The 18,503-nt window shown below is 44.1% G+C and overlaps 1 protein-coding gene and 1 long non-coding RNA gene across 2 annotated transcripts; one reads left to right on the top strand and one right to left on the bottom strand.

Moving 5' to 3' along the window:
- Positions 1-502: 502 nt before the first annotated feature.
- On the bottom strand, positions 503-3,680 carry CCN2 (cellular communication network factor 2). The gene is made up of 5 exons (XM_056488117.1): positions 3,272-3,680; positions 2,934-3,156; positions 2,566-2,817; positions 2,129-2,340; positions 503-1,824 (listed from the first exon to the last, which is right to left on the bottom strand). Exons 1-5 carry the CDS (start codon positions 3,329-3,331, stop codon positions 1,528-1,530), a joined length of 1,044 nt encoding a protein of 347 aa, XP_056344092.1. The 5' UTR covers positions 3,332-3,680; the 3' UTR covers positions 503-1,527.
- A 27-nt stretch (positions 3,681-3,707) lies between these two features.
- LOC130251476 (uncharacterized) lies at positions 3,708-15,974 on the top strand. The gene is made up of 3 exons (XR_008840159.1): positions 3,708-4,092; positions 4,177-7,670; positions 15,822-15,974. It is a non-coding gene; the product is annotated as an uncharacterized LOC130251476 (long non-coding RNA).
- Positions 15,975-18,503: the final 2,529 nt, after the last annotated feature.

Here is an 18,503-nt window from a genome sequence, read left to right on the forward strand (position 1 = left end):
TTATTTTGTGATTTTTATGATAGAACTCATTAGCTCTTCCCTGAGAATTATACCAAATTTTAGACTTCTGGATTTGAGTCAAAAGCCACTTCAATGCTTATAATTATTAAAAATATTTTCCTTGTCTTAGTTGTAAACAAACCTTAACCAGTGGAACACCTCAATGAAATTAAGCTTGTTGTGTGGTGTATTACAGCAGCAGTTCAATACCATGGTGATCAGCTGGCTCCCTTCAAACTACATGTGATACATGAGGAGACCTGCTGCACTTTCCAATGCCATACTAGGCTTGGCAAAGCAAGTCTGGCCCTTCCCTCCATTCTAAATACAGTTGGTTCACTAGTAACAGAGTAAGTAAATCATCAGCTTATTCCTAAGCATATGTGCTTCTGGAGAAAGAACCCACCACACATTACTTGATTTTCACCTAGTGCAAAGGCAACCCCCCTTTAGAAATATGGAAAGGAATAGTGGAGACTAAAGGTAAATGAAATACCAAGCCTTTTATATAAAAAATATAAATACTTTATTTTCAACTAAAAAGGTGCAAACATGTAACTTTTGGTCACACTTCTCAACAAATAAACTGTCCAAAAAGAGCCATTGTCAAAGAAAGAAACAAATGCTCAAGTGGAAAGACTGATGAGCTATAGTACAGCCATTTCTCTTAAAGCCACTTGTCTTATAAAGTACTAAGTAAACACATTTTGCCAGATAAATGCTTTATAACATTACTGGCACCTCAGCTTTGTCTTGACCTCGACTCACCATTTGGCCCTATCTGAACAATTTCCACTAGAGTATCTATTTCATGCTTTGAATGCATTGTCAAACAAGCTTTAAATCTTACCTATCTTGTTCCAAAAAAGAAGGCTATCATTGAACTTTCAAAGCATTAAACAAAAGCACAAAACTTTAAATTAATTTAGATAACTGTACAAATATATATACACACAGTATTTACAATATTCATAAAAAGTAGCTTGTTACAGGTAAATTAACTGCCACAAGCTGTCCAGTCTAATTGACATGATTCTGATTCTTGTTGGCCAAGCCATCTGAATCAGTGTGTCAGAGCTGAAACATTACTGTCCTGACTAACAGAACACCTTCTGCTTAGCACTTTGCTGGGTGTTTGCATTCCAGCTGTTGCTGTCTCTAAGCCAAGCACCAGCAAACATGCTAATGGTCTCTTCTCAATTGCACTACTAGATGAAGCACACTGTACCACATTAAGGGAACATTTGCTTGAATCTGCTTTTCCTGCCTGTTTCCCTTAACCCCACCACACCACCTCAGGAACAACAAGTTCTGAAGCTGTGTCTTGCTGTGGTCCCACTGTCCGTTTTACGTTCTTCTTCAAACCACCATTTGGGGTCAGTAGAAAAATTGCCTTAAGTCACATGGAGCAGTTTGTTGAAATTAAAAATAAAACTGATTTAAATACCTTGTGCTATTGAATCATGTTTACAAAATGAGATGCAAATCAGTTCAAGTTGAGAATGTACTTAGCGTCTCCTTCTGGCTTTACGCCATGTCTCCATACATCTTTCTGTAGTACAGAGACTCAAAGATGTCATTGTCTCCAGGGCAGTTGTAGTGGCACGCGCAGGTCTTGATGAACATCATTTTCCTTTTCATGATCTCCCCATCAGGGCACTTGAACTCCACGGGGAGGGTGGCTGTTCTGTGGGGTGTGCAGCAGCGCCCATCAGTGCAAACACCACAGAACTTAGCTCTGTAGGTCTTCACGCTGGTGCAGCCAGACAGCTCAAACTTGACGGGCTTGGAGATTTTGGGGGTGCGAATGCACTTTTTGCCTTTCTGTTAGGATAGAAGTGAATACAAGGTGTTTAGAAGGCAGGCTTTAACAAGGCACACTGGGCTTGCAAATTAATGGCAAGCAGACATGCTAATCCTTATTGTGTTATCATTAGGCAAGATTGTCTTATATGGTGCCATAATACAGCATGAGAGAAAACTAAGGACATTTAATTGTAAACAGTGATCACCACTAGGGTAAAACTAAAATTTCAAACCACTTGAAACTGACTACCTGTTAGACTGCACTTCTGGTCATTGGATGGAAGCAACCTGGTGCAGCATACATAAACATAATAGTATTTACCTTGATGTTCTCCTCCAGGTCTGCTTCACAAGGTCTGACCATGCAGAGCCTACTCTGTTTCTCCAGTCTGCAGAAGGCATTATCATTGGTGACCCTGGTAGAGATACCCATGCCACAGGTCTTGGAGCAAGCACTCCATTCTGTGGTCTGCACCAGGCAGTTGGCACGCATCATTGTTGGGTCTGGACCATAAGTGTCTTCCAGTCTGTAAGCTGCAGGAGACACAAAACCAAAATGAGACCACTGCCTGACCTCAGCCCTCTAAATGCTCCATCCTTTTCCTGAGGAATCTAGGCAGCTACACTAACTCTGTGGGGTGATTCCAGTAACTGCAGCCCTCCAGCCTCTGCCCTGCGTCCACCCAGCCCACTGCCTTCAGCCTCCACGCAGGGTGCCCCCCTCCCCCGGCTGCCATCTGCAGAGAGCCCCCCACTCACCGGCAAGCGCAGGTCCCACGGCAGTCTGCTCCTTGGCCTCATCGCAGACCCACTCCTCGCAGCACTTTCCAGGCAGCTTCACCCGGCGCGGGTGGGGGCAGTCGGGGCTGGGCAGGCGCACGTCCATGCTGCACAGGGGCACGCAGCCCACCGCGCCGTCCAGGCAGGTGCACTGGTACTTGCAGCTGCTCTGGAAGGACTCTCCGCTGCGGTACACCATGCCGCTGAACACGCACGGGGCGCCGTCCCGAGCTGCGAGGGGCAGGAGGCAGAGCGTCAGTCGGGCGGGCGGGCGGCTCGGAGGTTCCCACTGCCCTCGCTCCCCGTTCCCGGCCCCGCGGAGGGCGGCAGCCCCGGGCCCCACTCACCGGTGCAGACGCCGATCCTGCGGTTGGCGGGGGAGCCGAAATCGCAGAAGAGCCCCTTGTGGTGGTCGCAGGGGTCGCGCTCGGTGCAGAGCTCGCCCAGCTGCTTGGCGCACACGCGGCAGCAGCCGCAGCCGTCGAGCACCAGGGAGACGCCGGCGGGGCAGGTGGGGCTCGGCCCCGTTCCGCACTGGCACTGCCCGCTGCACTCCTGGCCCTGAGCCTCCTGCGAGTGCCGGGGGGACACAGAGAGAGAGAGAGAGAGAGAGAGGGGCCGTCAGAGCCGCGGCCGGAGCGCCCGGAGGGGGCAGCGCGGCGGCGCGGCGGGCGGCAGCGCTTACCGGGCTGAGGAGGGCGAGCAGCAGGGCTACGGCCCACGGGGCGAAGGTGCTGCGGAGCATCCTGCGGCGGTCAGCGGCTGCTGGGCGGCGAGGCGGCGGCGTCGGGCTGCCGGGCGGCGAGGGGAGCCGAGGTGAGCGAAGAGCTTCCCGCAGGGCTGATCGCCTCGGCGGCGCGGACGGGGCTGCGGCGGGCGCTGTGCCGGGGGGAGGCTGCTGCGTGCTGCGCGGCTCCGCTCTCCTCCGCTCCGCTCCGCTCCGTCCGAGTGCGGCGGGAGAGTGGCTGTGTGACTGCCGAGTGCCGGCACGGACGCGCCTTTATAGGCGGCGGCGGCGCGGGCTCGCCAATGGGCTGAATGGGGCCGCGGACAAACAGCGACATTCCGCGCATTCCTGCGCGCCGCGCCGCGCCGCCCGCCCCGCCCCGCGCCGCCGCCGCCGCCCCGGAGCGGCCCTGACCCCTGATCCCGCATTCCTCCGGCTGCGCCCCCCCAGCGCACGCTCTCACCCCCCCAGCGCGGCTTTTTATTTTCCGTCCTGATGTGTTTTAAATGTGAGTCCCCGGAGCTGCCGGCCGCCCCCCGCCCCCGGCAGCGCGTTATTTCGAGGCGGGCAGCGGGTCCGGCGGGAAGGGGCGAGGGGGGCGGCGGGGCGGTTGCCAGGGGCGTTCGGGGGAATCCGCTGTTTCCCTTCCCCTGTGCTGCCCGCTCGGCCCTCGTCCCTCCCCCGGGCACAGGGGACGCGGGGCGGTGGATCGGGGGTGCCGCGGGGTACCCGGTGTCCGGCGGCGAACGGTCCCGGCGCTTTGGTACCACCGAAAAAAGGTATAATTACACTACCGGGTATAAATTGACTCTGTGTACCACTGAATCATACTGAATATTTGTAATGTGTTCCTTTCCTAATAGATGCTCTCTATGAATAGAGAGAGTGCCTATTTACTCTGAAATACTTGGCACAGCGAGTGGAGTCTGAAGCATGGAAGAAGTGGCTATTATTTTCCCACTGCCTGTGTGCAGCTGTCATTTCTGAGCAACACGTTCCTCGCACATCCCTGCTTCCAACCTTGCTGATGGTCCGTCCCAGGATTACAACAAGAAGAGAATGGCGTGCCACCTCACTCAGCCAAAACCTTAACACTGTGGTTTGTATTTGACTGAACCCAGGACCTAAGCATTGTGGCTTGTATTAAGTCATTGCAGATAACTGCTATGATTGTTGTTGCTTTTTTTTTTTTCTTTTTTTTATCTGGGAGGATGGCTCTTCCCCCGCCTCCTGTGTCTGATTTGAATATTCAGTGATGTCATGTTGTTTGACCTCCGCTTTAACGCAAGGAATGCCAATGTTTTGGCTTTTGACCTGTGGAAGTATGTTAGTGTTTAGTAAGGGAGACCAGCTTAATGCAACACATTAAGCAATCTAAAATCTGGTAGTTACCTTAAGAGATCTCATCTTTTGTGTGCAGGCTTTCCCCCTCTGCCATTCTCCCTAGCTCCCCACTTTTTCCATCCCTCCATATCTAGGCATACTTCCATGCTATCATGCAGCAATAAAACAGGATTCACGAAGGGAAAAGAAGGTCTTCCAGGTAACGCCCCATAGGACCATTGTGCTGTAAAACTGCTACTTACATTCTGCCAGCATTGGACTGTGTCTGGTAAAGTAATTTGGATGTCATTTCTTCTACTTGAAATTCTCCCTTAAAAGAAATGAGATTGGCTTTGAAAGAAAAAATGAATCCCAGAAGAAGAGTTATGGTAAATAATATATGTTCCCAAAACCATGAGGTCTCCTAAAATCTGTGTTTACTTGAAGGACTCCAGTGGCCTCAGTGCTGGGTAAATAGTATGTGTACCAAACTATGTATGACATGCATACCAAAATGCAAATGTAACCAGGTAAACAGAATGCCTTTTTTAAATGCCTAAATATGGTAGGAGAACATCAGAGAGAGAGAGAGAAGCTCTAGACATGTTTTATAACTTTCCATGTAAGAGGTTTTTTCAGAGATACAATTTTATTAAACAAAACCTAAGGATCTCACTGACAGAAAAAGTATGTTTAAAAGTAACAAACTACCAGAAAACCAGGAAATCCAAAATTAAAGGATAAATCTGTCCTAAGTCCTCCCACTGCAGGCCAAGTACAGCAAGCCCCATACACTTGCTGCCCTGAGAAAAACGGCTTGAATAGTTAATTGAATTCAGAACTAATTCTGGTCTTGCACCACTGTGGATCAGGCATTAGCCCACTAAATTACAAGTTGTATCAGCACATGCTGGTAGGTAAGAATCAGAGTCCACAGGAGTGCCTTTTGGTCCTCTTGGTTTCCACGGCTAGATGTGTCACAATGGGTACCTCATTGGTGTGTGTGTGTGTAAGCACAGGGGCAGAGGGAACTTGGAAGCAAAGGCAGTTCTTGCAGACTCCATCAGTCTTCAGCTTGTCCCTTCTGATGACAATCACGGAATCCTCAAGGTTGGAAGAGACCTTCAAGATCATTTAGTCCAGCCAGCAATGTGACCCCAGCATAATCACCCCTAAACCAAATCCCTGGATGCCACATCCAGGTGCCTCTTGAGTATGCCACAGGTTGGACAAGTACATCTTGGTATTGATGCATAAAATGGTTAAAATGCACTAATTTTGACTTCCATGCAGGTGTTTATACAGCACATGCTTTTAAGATAGTATATTTTTTCTGCTGAAACTAGGAATTCACTACACCAGCCTTGCAGACTTGTTTACACAGCTATATACGGGATGTGTGTGTCTACATCAGCTTCAGTTGGTGAAGTCTTGTAAAATCTACAGGTGTGGATTGCTACATTCCTGTCTTGTGTTTTTCCTTCTTTTTTTTTTTTTTCCTGCTTCCCCCCAAAAAGTCACTTGATCAGGTATCAGACATAGTGAAAACCTGGCAAGACTACAGGAAAGTGGCTAGACTTGGAGTGTTTGTGTACTTAAAGAAAGAATCTTGCACATTTTCAACTTTCAGTCACAGATATTTTTTTATAAGAGCAATTGGAGGTCTGAGCCAGCCCTCAAAGCGGAAATCAAAAGCTCCCAGAGAAACATACCCGAGGAATGTGAATCTGATCCAAGAACCATACGCAATGCACATACAGTACTGTCAGTCTTATAGGAAGTCTTGCCATATATGGACATCTGGACCCTGAGCTGTTTATCATCACGATAGGCTTGGAGCTGGCTTCAGACATTTCTGGCTTGCCTCAGGGTTAGTGTGCCAATTAGTTCCTTTCCCAAAATGCTCACCAGGATATTTCTTTAAAATTGTAATAAATACATCTCAAAATTCTGAGCGGTCTGGTTAAAGTTACGTTAGTAGGCTTTTGCTTAAAATGCAGATTCCAAGAAAGACTTACTCTGCTAGCTCAGAAATAGACACAGAATAAAAATAAAGAGATTGATTCCATCATGAATGTGGTTGCCTGGTATTTCTCTTTCTTAGAATTCATCTGGTAGCTTATTCTATGTATCTGTAGGCATAGAAAGGGCTCTGAAGTAGACCACTTGCTGAACTTTTACTCATCCTTCTCTGGGGAGATGTGTGATCTCATGAATCAACAAAGGCAAAGAAAGGACCACATTTCCCAGGATCTGTCACACAACTTATCCATGTTTAGTAGTAGTTTATTAGAGTGGTACAAAGCCTTTCACCTTGGAGCCATGACAATTCGTGTCAGCTAATCTTACTAATGAGAGCCATTAGCTCTTCTCCAAAGTGAACCAGAATAAGAAGGCAGGGAGGAGCAGTGGATGGTGTAGGGTCTATGGAAATGTTTGCTGCTGAAATGGTGGACCTGGTCCAAATTCCTCAAAATACTGGTTCAGATTCTCTGCTAGCATTGGTTGGGTTGTTCACTAAATGCCCTGTTGACCATCAGAATACTGTGACTTGAAAAGCCCAAGTCCATTGGGCAAAGCAAAATCATCAGATGTGATTCTCATTAGTGGACCTGAGTTTTGTTTTCTGTAATGTCATTCTGTATGTGTTAACATGCAAATATTTTGTCACTTCTAGAGTCCTTGAGAATGCTGCTTTAAGCAATTGATTTTATTCTTAAAAAGTAACTGGAGTTTTTGTGAATGTGTATAGTCTTAAACCAGCAAAGTGATTACTGGAAGTAGAATAATCTAAATGGGTATTCAAAGCACATGTAAAACTGTTTGTGTGAAAGTGAGATTATGAGTACTGTGAAGCGAGATGTCCTTTACCTACTGAGCCTCAGATTCAGTTCATCTTATTTTATTCTGAAAAGTTTGCCACAGATCTGGTCTCAGAAGCACTGTAGGAGCAGCATTCACTACTTCTGTGAGGCGGCTGGCTGTGTCCTGGGCTTTGCTGGGGAAGTGTAGAGCCCTTCCACGGCTTGCAAAGGTGAGTAAGGAAGGAGAGCTTTCAGTTGCTTGTTTCTCAGATTTGACTGAGGTTTGCAACCTCTTGCTGTAATAAGTCAACTAGTGTAGGACTGCAGTGAGTCACTAACAACTCCTTTGACAATTGTCCCATAAATGGTTAACAATTCATAAAAAGCTAGTGTTGCTCGCTGGAGAGGAAATGTGGCCAGGGATTGACTCAAAACATACACCAGAAATCCTTTTGAGATTCTTAGAGGAACCACGTGGAAAACAGCTGGGCGAACACTTCCTCCCACTCTGTCGTGGATTAGGTGGGCAGGAATGAATCAGATCTGCTTAGTCTACAATGCATGTGATACTGTTTTCAGTTTTACAACCTGCTTCTTTCAGGAACCATCAGTGTAAGTGTTGAGGGTTTGTGGGTTTTTCCCCCCCAAGCTGAGACATCAGTGTTTAATTAACATTTGACCCAATTAGGGACTTCCCTTAAGAAATGCAGTTTGCTTTGCCATAAACTATGTGATCTCTTAATTGATATTGTAGCTGCTGTGGAGTAGAGGCCTGGGGAGAATCCTGTGGGATATATTTGCCATGTTGTCTGATAGGATAGGGTCAATGCTTTTACATGTGTGGGTGACAGAGTGGTTTCCTTGGGGAGAAAAGAAAAGAGAAAAGTCTTCCCCATTTTTGATGCAACCTCAGTTCACTGACCTTGGTGTAGTGGGCTTTTCTGTTTACACAGTCCTTCCAGAGGAAGTGGAGGAGTTGGCTTATTGTGTAGGTCTGTAATGTCTCTGGAGGACTTCATAAGCACAGTGCATCGGCTGACCTGCAAAGGAACACAATGTCCTCAGTGCATCTGCACCGGATTTTAGAGATTCTATGATTTTTCAGGAAAAAAAAATCATAGATTTTGATCTCTGTTCCCCATGGTTCAGCTGCCAGCTTGGCTGTCTGTTTTTTCAGCAAGTGATGTGTGGTATGCGACCTGTGTAAATACATCTGTACGAGTGACGCAGACAGGGAAACTAGGATGTAACCTACAACAGCCAAGGTGGCTTCCTTATTGACCCACAGATGTGTGTGAAATTTAGCAACTACTGGGCCAGGTCTGAAAAACATCTTAGACTGCTGATCCCACTGCTGTTGGTGGGAAATTCTCTGTCAGACCATTTTTCACATGGAGAAGGGAAAAGCAGATAGAAATGTGCATTTTTAGGGAAGTGGGGACATGTTTAAAATATTTTGATTTCCTGCAGGTACTAATTGAGGAAACCTAGTTGTTTTAAGCATCAATGGTCTCAAGTCTAGAGTTTACAACCATGTTGCTACAGATGTCTTATTGATGCGTGGCTTTTAAGTAATAAGCATGATGTAAAAGTAGTGGGACTCTCACTAACAGCAAGTGTTTCTGAACATATTACTCCATTTATAACCCTTTTATTAAAGGGTTTTAAATAGAAATCAAGGTCAGGTTTTTACTGTATGGTGTTTGTTTTGACCACTTTGGACAATGGGGTTTTTGTGAAGATTGAGCCTAAGAAGTTATTTGAGGTGCATTTCTTGTGAGGAAGTTATCCATGATGGATCTTGTGGAAAAGCCTAACCTTAATAGCATGGTAGATCTGTATGATTATTAAAGATTCAATTATGACATGGGATGAAAAGACAGTTCATCAACTGCCTTTTTGTATTGCCCAAGCTTTGCAAGGTATTTGAAAACCTTAAATCTGTCCTAACAGTGTTCCTCTGTGAGTTACAAACTTTGTAATAAAAATTTCAGGTGAGTTTTAAAAACATGAACTAGCTTTTCTCCTTCTGTCACTCACAAGATACAGAGGGTTGATTTTCAAATTCCGTGGGAACAATTTTTGCATTTTACCTTCTTAAATTCAGTGATACCTCACCTTCACATATCTTTATTTTTCTTGAGAAACGGCTTGCAAAGAGTGACAGTGGAGTGCAGGACTTGGGAAGTGCACTTTCTATTTCTTTTCTGCCATCAAGCTGCCACAGGGGGGAGTAGAAGTTTGGAAAGGACTGTGCTGCCCAAAAAGCCACCGAGGCAAGTGCTGTGTTTGTGTGTACCCTGGCCAGTCTCTCACGGGGAGAAAAGCAAGGGCAAAAGAGGAGTGGGTGTTCTAGGAATGACAAGGCTGGTTGGAGAAAGGAGCTGGAGGGTTTCTACAGCTCGAACAAACTGAATGTTTCTCTGCTTTGCAAAACCACGCTGGTTTTCTTATTCATTCCTACCAACTTTTCTGTCCAGATGTAAGGAGAATGTGACTGAATTGTTTTCCTGCCTTAGGAGGGAAGATGACATGTGGGAGTTGTAAAGTGCTTGCAAAATCCCTGCCTGTCTGACAAAAGGCTTTTCCCACATTGGGGCTGTTGGCTAATGAAGAAAAAATGCTAGGCAGAGGCAAGGCAGAGGACACAGCGAGGAAAAGTTTTGCTAACTTGATAGCAAAGGGTTGTTTTTGTGGGGCTGTTAGCGTTGGTAAAATGCACCCTGTCTGCTTCAGGATGAGCAGCTGGGCTGTGTGGGTTCTATATAGGCAGGATGCGATCCTCACGCCTGTGGGGTTAACCTCTTGTCCCTGGTGTGACCACAACTCCTCTTGCAGGGCACAGTCTGAAGCAGCAGTGTGGCTGTCAGCCACCCTCCTGCCCTGCCACTGGGTTTGGTGCAGTTTTGCAGAGGAGGCATGTGGGCAGAGATGGGGTTGGAGGAGCAGGAGGTGAAGGAGTAGGCTTGGATTTTGAAGTAGCTCAGTGTAACAAGAAGGTGGAAAGGGACTTACCCCTCCTGTTAGCTTCCCACCTATGTGCCGTATTTGAGCCTGTCCCCAGAGAAAGCCAGCCAAGGTCCTGAGTGGGAAAGGCTAAACAGGGCTGAAGAGAAAGGTGCACATGTGTTTGTGTGGGAAGGGCTGCGGTGGAGTGGGGTGGAACGGAGGAAGTGGAGAAATCGGTGTGTGAGGAGAGTGGTGTGGGTGAACCAGCCAAGGGTGAGGTGGGCTTGGCAGCTTCCTTCCCACTGCCTTCCCAGCATTTCACCACCAAGAAACAGAGCTCAGGCCAGTTCAACCATGGGAAAACTCATTTGCCAGAAGAAGAGAGAGGTGTCTGCAGCACAGCATGGGTGCTCCTCTTCTCCACACCTTTGGGAGCCAGTCCCTGCTTCCTCTTGCCCTGTTGCACTCAGCAGCAAGCTGCATTGGGGTGCTAAGTGTGTTGTTTTAAAATGAAGAGGAGAATATGGCAGATATGTCTTTGCTTTTGGTTTTAATGGTGAAAATAGTTTGGGAAGGATAACCATTCTTTGGGAAACATTTTTTGGTGCATTTTGTATATCAGTGATTCCTGGACTTTTGAACTATAATCAAAAGGAGCCTGGGCAAAATCCACATTCCTTATGGTTAGCACATTGATAGATTCAGTGCTTGCTCCACAGCCTTGTTCTTAACAGACACAAAAAAGGGAGAATTATCGGTCCAATTTCCAAATAAGACATACGGAATTTGTTTATGCTTTTGGGAGGTAATGTGCCTCAGTTTGAATGGAACTTTGTTAAGTATAATGAAATTCTCAAGGAATGTAAGGCTGGTTTTGCTCAACAGTAAACATCTAAGATTACAAAAATACATATATATTTTTCCAAACTTGTGCCTTAACCTCAAGTTTCTTGTTTTTAATTAGAGTGGTTGTTGCAAATTCAGGAAGTTAACCAAACATAAAAATACAAACAGAAAACAATACAATTAAATACATTCAGAGGAACTTTTAAGTTTACTGCACTCACCTGGACTTTTGCAATAACAAAACCTTGGAGAACACTGATCTGAGTCAGCGTCACAGTGTCACAATACCTAGACCCTGTTAGAGTGCTTTTACAAAGCACAGTGTCAAGATATTAATTCTGGACATGATGTGTGTTTGTAACATTTGAAGAATCAATATGTGTACAAAGACAAAACCAAGAACAAAACCAGCATTACATGGTTAATTCCAGTTTCTATGGGGTTTCCATTTTCAAAACTTTATTCTTTCCAGGAAAGAAAAGAAAAAGAGAGTAAATAAGTCTGAGGGAAATTGCAGAAATCTTTTTTGAGTCCAACACTTTCACTTAAACCCTTCTGTTTTGACTCTTCATCACAGTTTAGGATAAATGGACAGCAGAGTTACTGTAGTGTAATTGCATCATTTCTTGTTGAAAAGGTATAGATGTGTGTTTCTGCTGCTGGAGGTCTCAGGTTTGTTCCTGCTTGGTTTTACATTGTGTCCAGAACTGATTCCATATGCACTTTTGACATTTTATTATATAATTGCATCAAGAAAAACACACATGCTGTATTTCAAGTCAAATTAGTTGAATAGATGAGGTGTCTAATTCTTATTTCTTGAAGGTCACCAAAGCAAATCTTGCCAAAGCTATGTTTTTACTCAAAATTCCTTAATTTTTCCTGCTTTTGCTTCAGGCCAACACAGAACAGTACATCCTCATTATTTAATCATTAAAAAAAAAAAACAAAAAAAAAAAAAAAACGCAACCAGGTATCAAGAAATTCTCTTCTACAGATATTTACTGAGAAAGCTAAACAGGAACTGTTGCAGGACTTAAAACATATTTGATAATCCTGGACTAAGTGAACAAATGCCTTAGAGTTTTGGAGAGAACTAAGGTGGGAATAACAAAAAAGCTGGAGAGAAAAAAAAAATCTCACAAGGTTAAGAGAGTAAAGTGTCCAGAATTTTTATGAAGAGTTGATGCTGAGATACTTCTGATGAAAATAGACCCAGGGTGATCCTCTTGCCTAATGATTGCTCTTGCTTGGAAGGAAATTTTGAATTTGTGAATAAGTGTAGGGGATGAGATAATTGTTAGCCAGCATACAGTACCCATCTGTGGATAGCTTCAGCAGATTGACCATGGGGCAGTGGTGACATTCTGCCTGACCAGCTGTAACATGTCATCCCCAGAGCATGAGGGGTTAAACTCTTCCTTGCCTGCCTCTGCCCTGTGCACCTTGCAAAGTATTCACTTACTTTTACATCATTTGTGCATCAAATCCCTCTTCATTTTGGAAGCTTTCTCTTTTCCTGAGGAAAATCCCATCATTTTCTCAGTGCCTTTTCACTACCTTTCCTCATTTTGCTTGTGCCTTCACTGAGCTGTATCTCCTCTAGCACAGATGTGAAGCTGCTGTCACTCCTCACCCCTGCAGCCCACGTTCCCACAAGCAGCCTTTTCTGTCTCCAGAGCAGTGCTCTCCTCCTCAGGAGGTGACTCTGAGCTTCAGCTGATAGTTAAGACTACCTTTGCTAGCCTAAGTGAGAAGCCTTTATAAAACAATGTATAGGTGAATATGGAAGACCTTTGGGCAGGCAGTCAAGGGGTCTTGCAGATTTGTTTAGCCTGCACCATAGCTTGGAGGATGTTTTTAAAACAACTCTGCTTTCCAAGCTGGAAAGGTCACTCCTTCTTTAGAATATTTTTGGAGATGTTTCTGTGGTTTGTCAGATCTAAAAATAAACTGTGATCAACACTCTTTAAAATTATGACTGGACTTTTTTTTTTTTGAAGAGTATATGAGGCAATTATATATTTGTTTTCCAACTGAGGAACCAGTCAGAACTACAGACAAGCTGTGAAAATCCCCTTCAGAATTCCAGGACTACTTTTTGGAGATGTCTTTAAAGCTGTGAGCATCGGCTTGCCTATCTGTTCATCTGTCTTATGCAGTTTATAGAGCCTATCATTTCCTCAACTGAGAGACAAAGACAACAGGAACATTTCTAGTCTTTTTTTCCTAAATTTCTAGGACAACTGGGGAGCTTTGATTGCAATTTTTTTTTCATTAGAAAGAGAAATCCTGATGATACAGACCCTGTGCATTGCTTGTGTTGATTTTCAGCAAAATGAAGCTGAGAAAAAACTTGGAATTCTTTTGTTCTTAAACATTCAATGATTTGATTTGATTTTGAAAGGGAGAAATGTTGGAGGAGTTTATTTCAAATCCTCTTTGTGTTAATAACCTACTGGTCTTGATTGTCCTCAAAAACACTTAGAAAATTTTCACCTTGAGTGACATTTTTTAATGTCTATCACTGTATGTCCATCACAAATATGGCTGAAGTCATGTTTGGAAACTCAGTCTTCTTCAAAGAGAAGAAAAAAATGTTTTCTGGCCCACATCAGGGGACACTTAAAAGCACCCAATGATTTGTTTAGAGTCATGAAAGGCTATTATGTAAAAGAAAATTTAGTAATGCAGTTTTGCCATTTACTGTCACTGTAGTTGTTCCTCAACCAAATCCCACTGTGTTTGCAGTATGGAGACTTGGATTAGGTAGTTGAAGAGGTCAGAGTTGGGTACAGGCTGGTGAGTCCAGCAGGTAGGGATCAATCACTGATGATGGATTTGGAGACCTTCAGCCACCATTCTGCATTTTCTGTGCTTGAGTGTGCAGTATAGTTGGGAGTGTGGGTGGAAGCTGTGCTGCCTTTAAAGAAATGGTAGCTGTTTGTCATCCTTCTTCTCTGCTGGAGTTACAGGAGGAGTTTCTGAGGCACAGCTGAAGGGATTGGAGACCTGAGGGTACCAAACTTTTCTCTGATGGCACTTGCACACAAGGGCCTTATCTCCCCTCATAGCTTCAGGATCATTTTGTGTTCCTTGAGTTTAATCCAGGTGTTCTGACACTGAACAGCTCTCCAAACTAGTAGTAGTTGGGTTTCTGCCCTAAGCCCTCAACATGTCCCAGAAGGGTGATGTGCCAGAGACGTTTTCTGAGTGCTCGAGTGTGGACTGCATTGCCAGTGCCTGCAGGGCACAGGGCTGCTGCAGGTTATTCCTTCAGGGGTTTTCCTGCCTTCCACTGCCAAGGGCAGTAGCATTCAGCTCTTGTCAGTGTTACAGCAGCTGCCCTTGTGGACTTTGCACAGTGGTGTGGGGAAGAGCTGAGGGGAGAACCTTATCTGCCTGCTCTGCCACCTCTAGAGCGCACAGGTTAGGAAACTCCCCTCTGCATTTAGAGGGAAGAAGGAGTAGCATGACCTCTCTGTCTGTGCACTGATTTAATCCCATCCTATTTTAAACCCCATTTTTGACAGTGAGTCTTATCTAAAATTGGCAGAAAAACAGAGGATGTTGTTTCTCATCAGGACAGAGCCTGCATTTAGCTTTCTTTCAAGTGGTGCAATAAAATATGGGAATAGACTTCAGCTTCCCATGTTTTAATTCTTGTTTTTTAATCACTGTTTTCATTTTTGAAACTATTTGGATCCAAAAAGACATTTTTTTCTCTTTCCACTTCTGATTTGTTTGTTGGACCACTGCCTGGTCACCCTATTCGGATGTCAAGACACTCTCTATTTTTCCATTTCTGGAATAGTCATTCACCACTCAGTGCTTCTTGTGAAAACCCTCAGAATTTACAGTGTGTTTATTGGTCTCTCACCAACTGCAGTTTCTCTTGTAATATTTTGTTTCAAAGTTTCTCTCAGATACTGTTATATAGATTTGGTTCACAAAATAATTCTGTGGTGAGCCTAGGAGTTTAAGAGACCATCTTCCTAAAAGATCTAGCTAACAAGCTAATTAAAATACAAGAGATTTATATAATTTGTTGAACTAGTAGGTTTGGGACATAATTGATGGGGTAAGGCATTTTTAATAGGCTAATGTGCAAAGGATACCAGTTGTGTGCAGTGTTGCAGGAATGCACAGTAAAAAACAGCTTCTGTGTGATGAGGCTATTCTTGGGTCCAGATTTTGCCAATTGTGCTGCACAGATTAAGAGCAGATTTGTGGGAAAGAGCTTGTAAAATCTGGTGAAACAGGGGAGAGCCAATGACCTGTGATGGGTATTTCCCTAGAGTGCAGGTAAGGTGGTTTGCTTTAGGGGTTTTGCAGCTGAAAGGAAGACTGAGGAAGAAGAAGAGGTACATGGTATAAACTGAAGCAGAAATAGCAAGAAAGTAAAATTCCGAGGGGAGAAGTTCAACAAACTGTAGAGCAGAAAAACATATGGATGAGTTACTGAAAGGGTAGAACGTGGTGGGTTTTGCACCAGGACCCATTGCTGTTCTGCCCAACACTTAATTAGCCTGGTAAAGAGAAACATTAATGAACTTCACCACTGACTTTTTTTTTCATTTTTACAGCTATGTAAGTTGAAGTGTGGAAGGAAGCTGTAGAAGCAAATAGCTGGAATGTGCTACAAGTGTGTGAGAGGGCCAGGGCCACTGAAAAATGAGGCAGGAGCAGTGGATGGAAACTGGTATACTCAGTCCATTAAATGAAAAATCTGCTAAATCAGACCTGTTCTATGACTCCATTTCTCATTTTACTTGCTTTCTGTCTCTCATTAAATTTACAGCTCTGGGGTAGGTAGGAACTTTTGGGGGACTGGCTCAGGAAAGGAAAACTGCACATATGGTTTGGTTTAAGTAATACCCTTTAAGCCTAATGAATTGGTTCATTAAACTATTACAATAATTGTGTTTTAGATGTAGCTTAGTTTTAAGCTTGGGCATGAAATAATTATTTTCTAAAAATCAAGACTGTTTGTGAATCTTTCTTTTCCTGCTGTGGTTCTTGCTGAGTTTTGTCCAGGATGTCTCTGGAAGAGTGAGCTCCAGATATATCACAAGACAGCCTGTGTTGTGTGGCAGCTGTATATTTAAGAAGAAAATGCTGGAGGAGATGGCTAAATGTGCACACAGACTTCTGGGTGTTCATCAGCACTGATTCCAAACATCCTGTTGGGTTTCTGATCACTGATTAGCAGCACAAACAAGATAGATACCTTTAGCCACTAAAAATTATCCCTCTTCCGCTCTCACGGTCTCTCTAGACTGGAATTTTGTAAGCTGCCAGATGCAGTTTTGTTTCCAGGGATCTCACAATCCAAATTATGGTCCCAAGTATAGTCATTTAAAGCTTATTTAGACTCTCCTGAAAGACAGATTTATAAGTAAAATGTTGACAGTTCCTGGCCTCTTGTATCACTGGTTGGAGCCACAATAATATTGATTTCCTCTAGCTGTCTTCCATCAAATGCTCAAAGCAGCATTTTTTCCTTCATCAAAAATGTGGACAGTTTTGTTTTCCTAAACTTGGATAACATCTGTGAACATACCATTTCTGTGGGAATGCAGCACACCCTTTCCCAATTTTATTAAAAACCACCTTTTTGGATAGTGTGCCACTGTAAGTACTTTCACTCTGTCTCATGTATCTTGTTCGATAAACTGAGACTTCTTTTTTTTAATTCCTCCAGGACTTTCTTCCTGTGAGGAGTATAGATAACTATTTTTTCTCTGAATGCCTTCAAGTTGTTTGTCTTCCTAACCTAGACATCTGAAGTGTTTCCAAGTAGTTAAAGACTCTCAGTGATAGTAAGGTTTTACTGATATTTATGTTGCTTGTTGACCCAAACTAAAATCAATGATGATTATAGGGAGCTCTGACATCTGGAAAAAGTTATACTGAAGCCTGACTACAGTTTAGTTCTTGACCTTTTGGGACAAGCCTTTTGCATTTGATCTGGGTTGGAAATCTCAAAATCAGATTTGGATATGCATGTGGAAAGGAGGATAGAAGAGAAAATGGACAAAATGCAGAAGGATCTCATATTTCCATTGTTGTATTTTTGAATTCTGCCCAGCTGAAAGGAAGGCACCCATCTAATGTCAGTATAAAGGCTTGTCAGTGCAAGGGAAAAGTTGCATGTTGAAATGTGTGTCCATGTTCTGAGAGCAGTTTTTCATAAAGCAGTTTTCAGTGCCTGACGGGAAGACTGAGGAAAGATATGTGCTGGCTCATCAGATCCCACGCAGAGCAATAAAGTGCTTTCCAAAGAAGGAACTAGTCTTCTCTGAGCCAGAGGAGGGTAAAACTTGCAACCCTCTCAAAATTTTACTTCAGGGTTTGTGAAAGGGCTTGGCCTTGCCTACATGCCTCTCATCACAAATGGAAACAGGCAGCCCGTCTGAGGGAGTGGCCTTCTGTACATGGAAACTGTTATACGTCAGAAGAGAAGGCTGGTCCAGCAAAGGTGTGGTTTTATTTACATCTCTGCTGTTCCCTTATGATTGGAGTGTGTCTGGGAGGTGTGGTCTCATTTACATCCCGCCTCAACTGCCTTGGGCTTCTCTGGACTCAACCCTTGCCTGTGGCTGGGAAAGGAACTCCTGCAAGCAGAATAAAACGGCTGTGTGAAAAACTTGTTTTTTCTTCCTCTGTTTCTTCAGTGTATACATTCCTACTGGTATGTACCTGAAAAGGGAAGGCCATGTTCCTGGGGAGAGAGTTTTGGGTCTGCATAGGTATGTGTATGTATGTACATGTGTGTGTATGTGCTTGAAATCTTGAAATACCAAGATAAACATACCAGATTTTGTGCTAGCCTGAGTGTTGGAGGGTGCTAGAGCTGTTTCTGAACAAAGGAAAGAAAAGTAAGTTCTTCAACATGTTTTTTTTTTTTTTTTTTTTTTTTTTTCTTTAAGGTACATATATAACTTTCCAAAGGTGCTGCTGACAGCTCTGGAAGAAGGCCTGTCTTTGGGGTGTGCATGTGTGTGTGTGAGATATTTCATGTAGTCCCTTGCATCAAAGTGAAGCCAACATAAACATGGTGGCAGCATCTCACATAATCTCTGGACCAGGGTAGCAGGCTACAGCAAAGAACACACAGGGCAGTCAGGCCCTGGCTACTCTGCATGCAGTTGCCATTCAGTACAACATGTATATGGTGTATATTCAACTGTAGAGTCTACATTACCTTATGTCAGGAAGCAATTCAGCTGCTACTGGCCTCTCCCTGTATTAGCTTTGGGATGCAG

Source organism: Oenanthe melanoleuca, chromosome 3 (genome assembly GCF_029582105.1).
Source record: "Oenanthe melanoleuca isolate GR-GAL-2019-014 chromosome 3, OMel1.0, whole genome shotgun sequence".
Taxonomy (NCBI): domain Eukaryota; kingdom Metazoa; phylum Chordata; class Aves; order Passeriformes; family Muscicapidae; genus Oenanthe; species Oenanthe melanoleuca.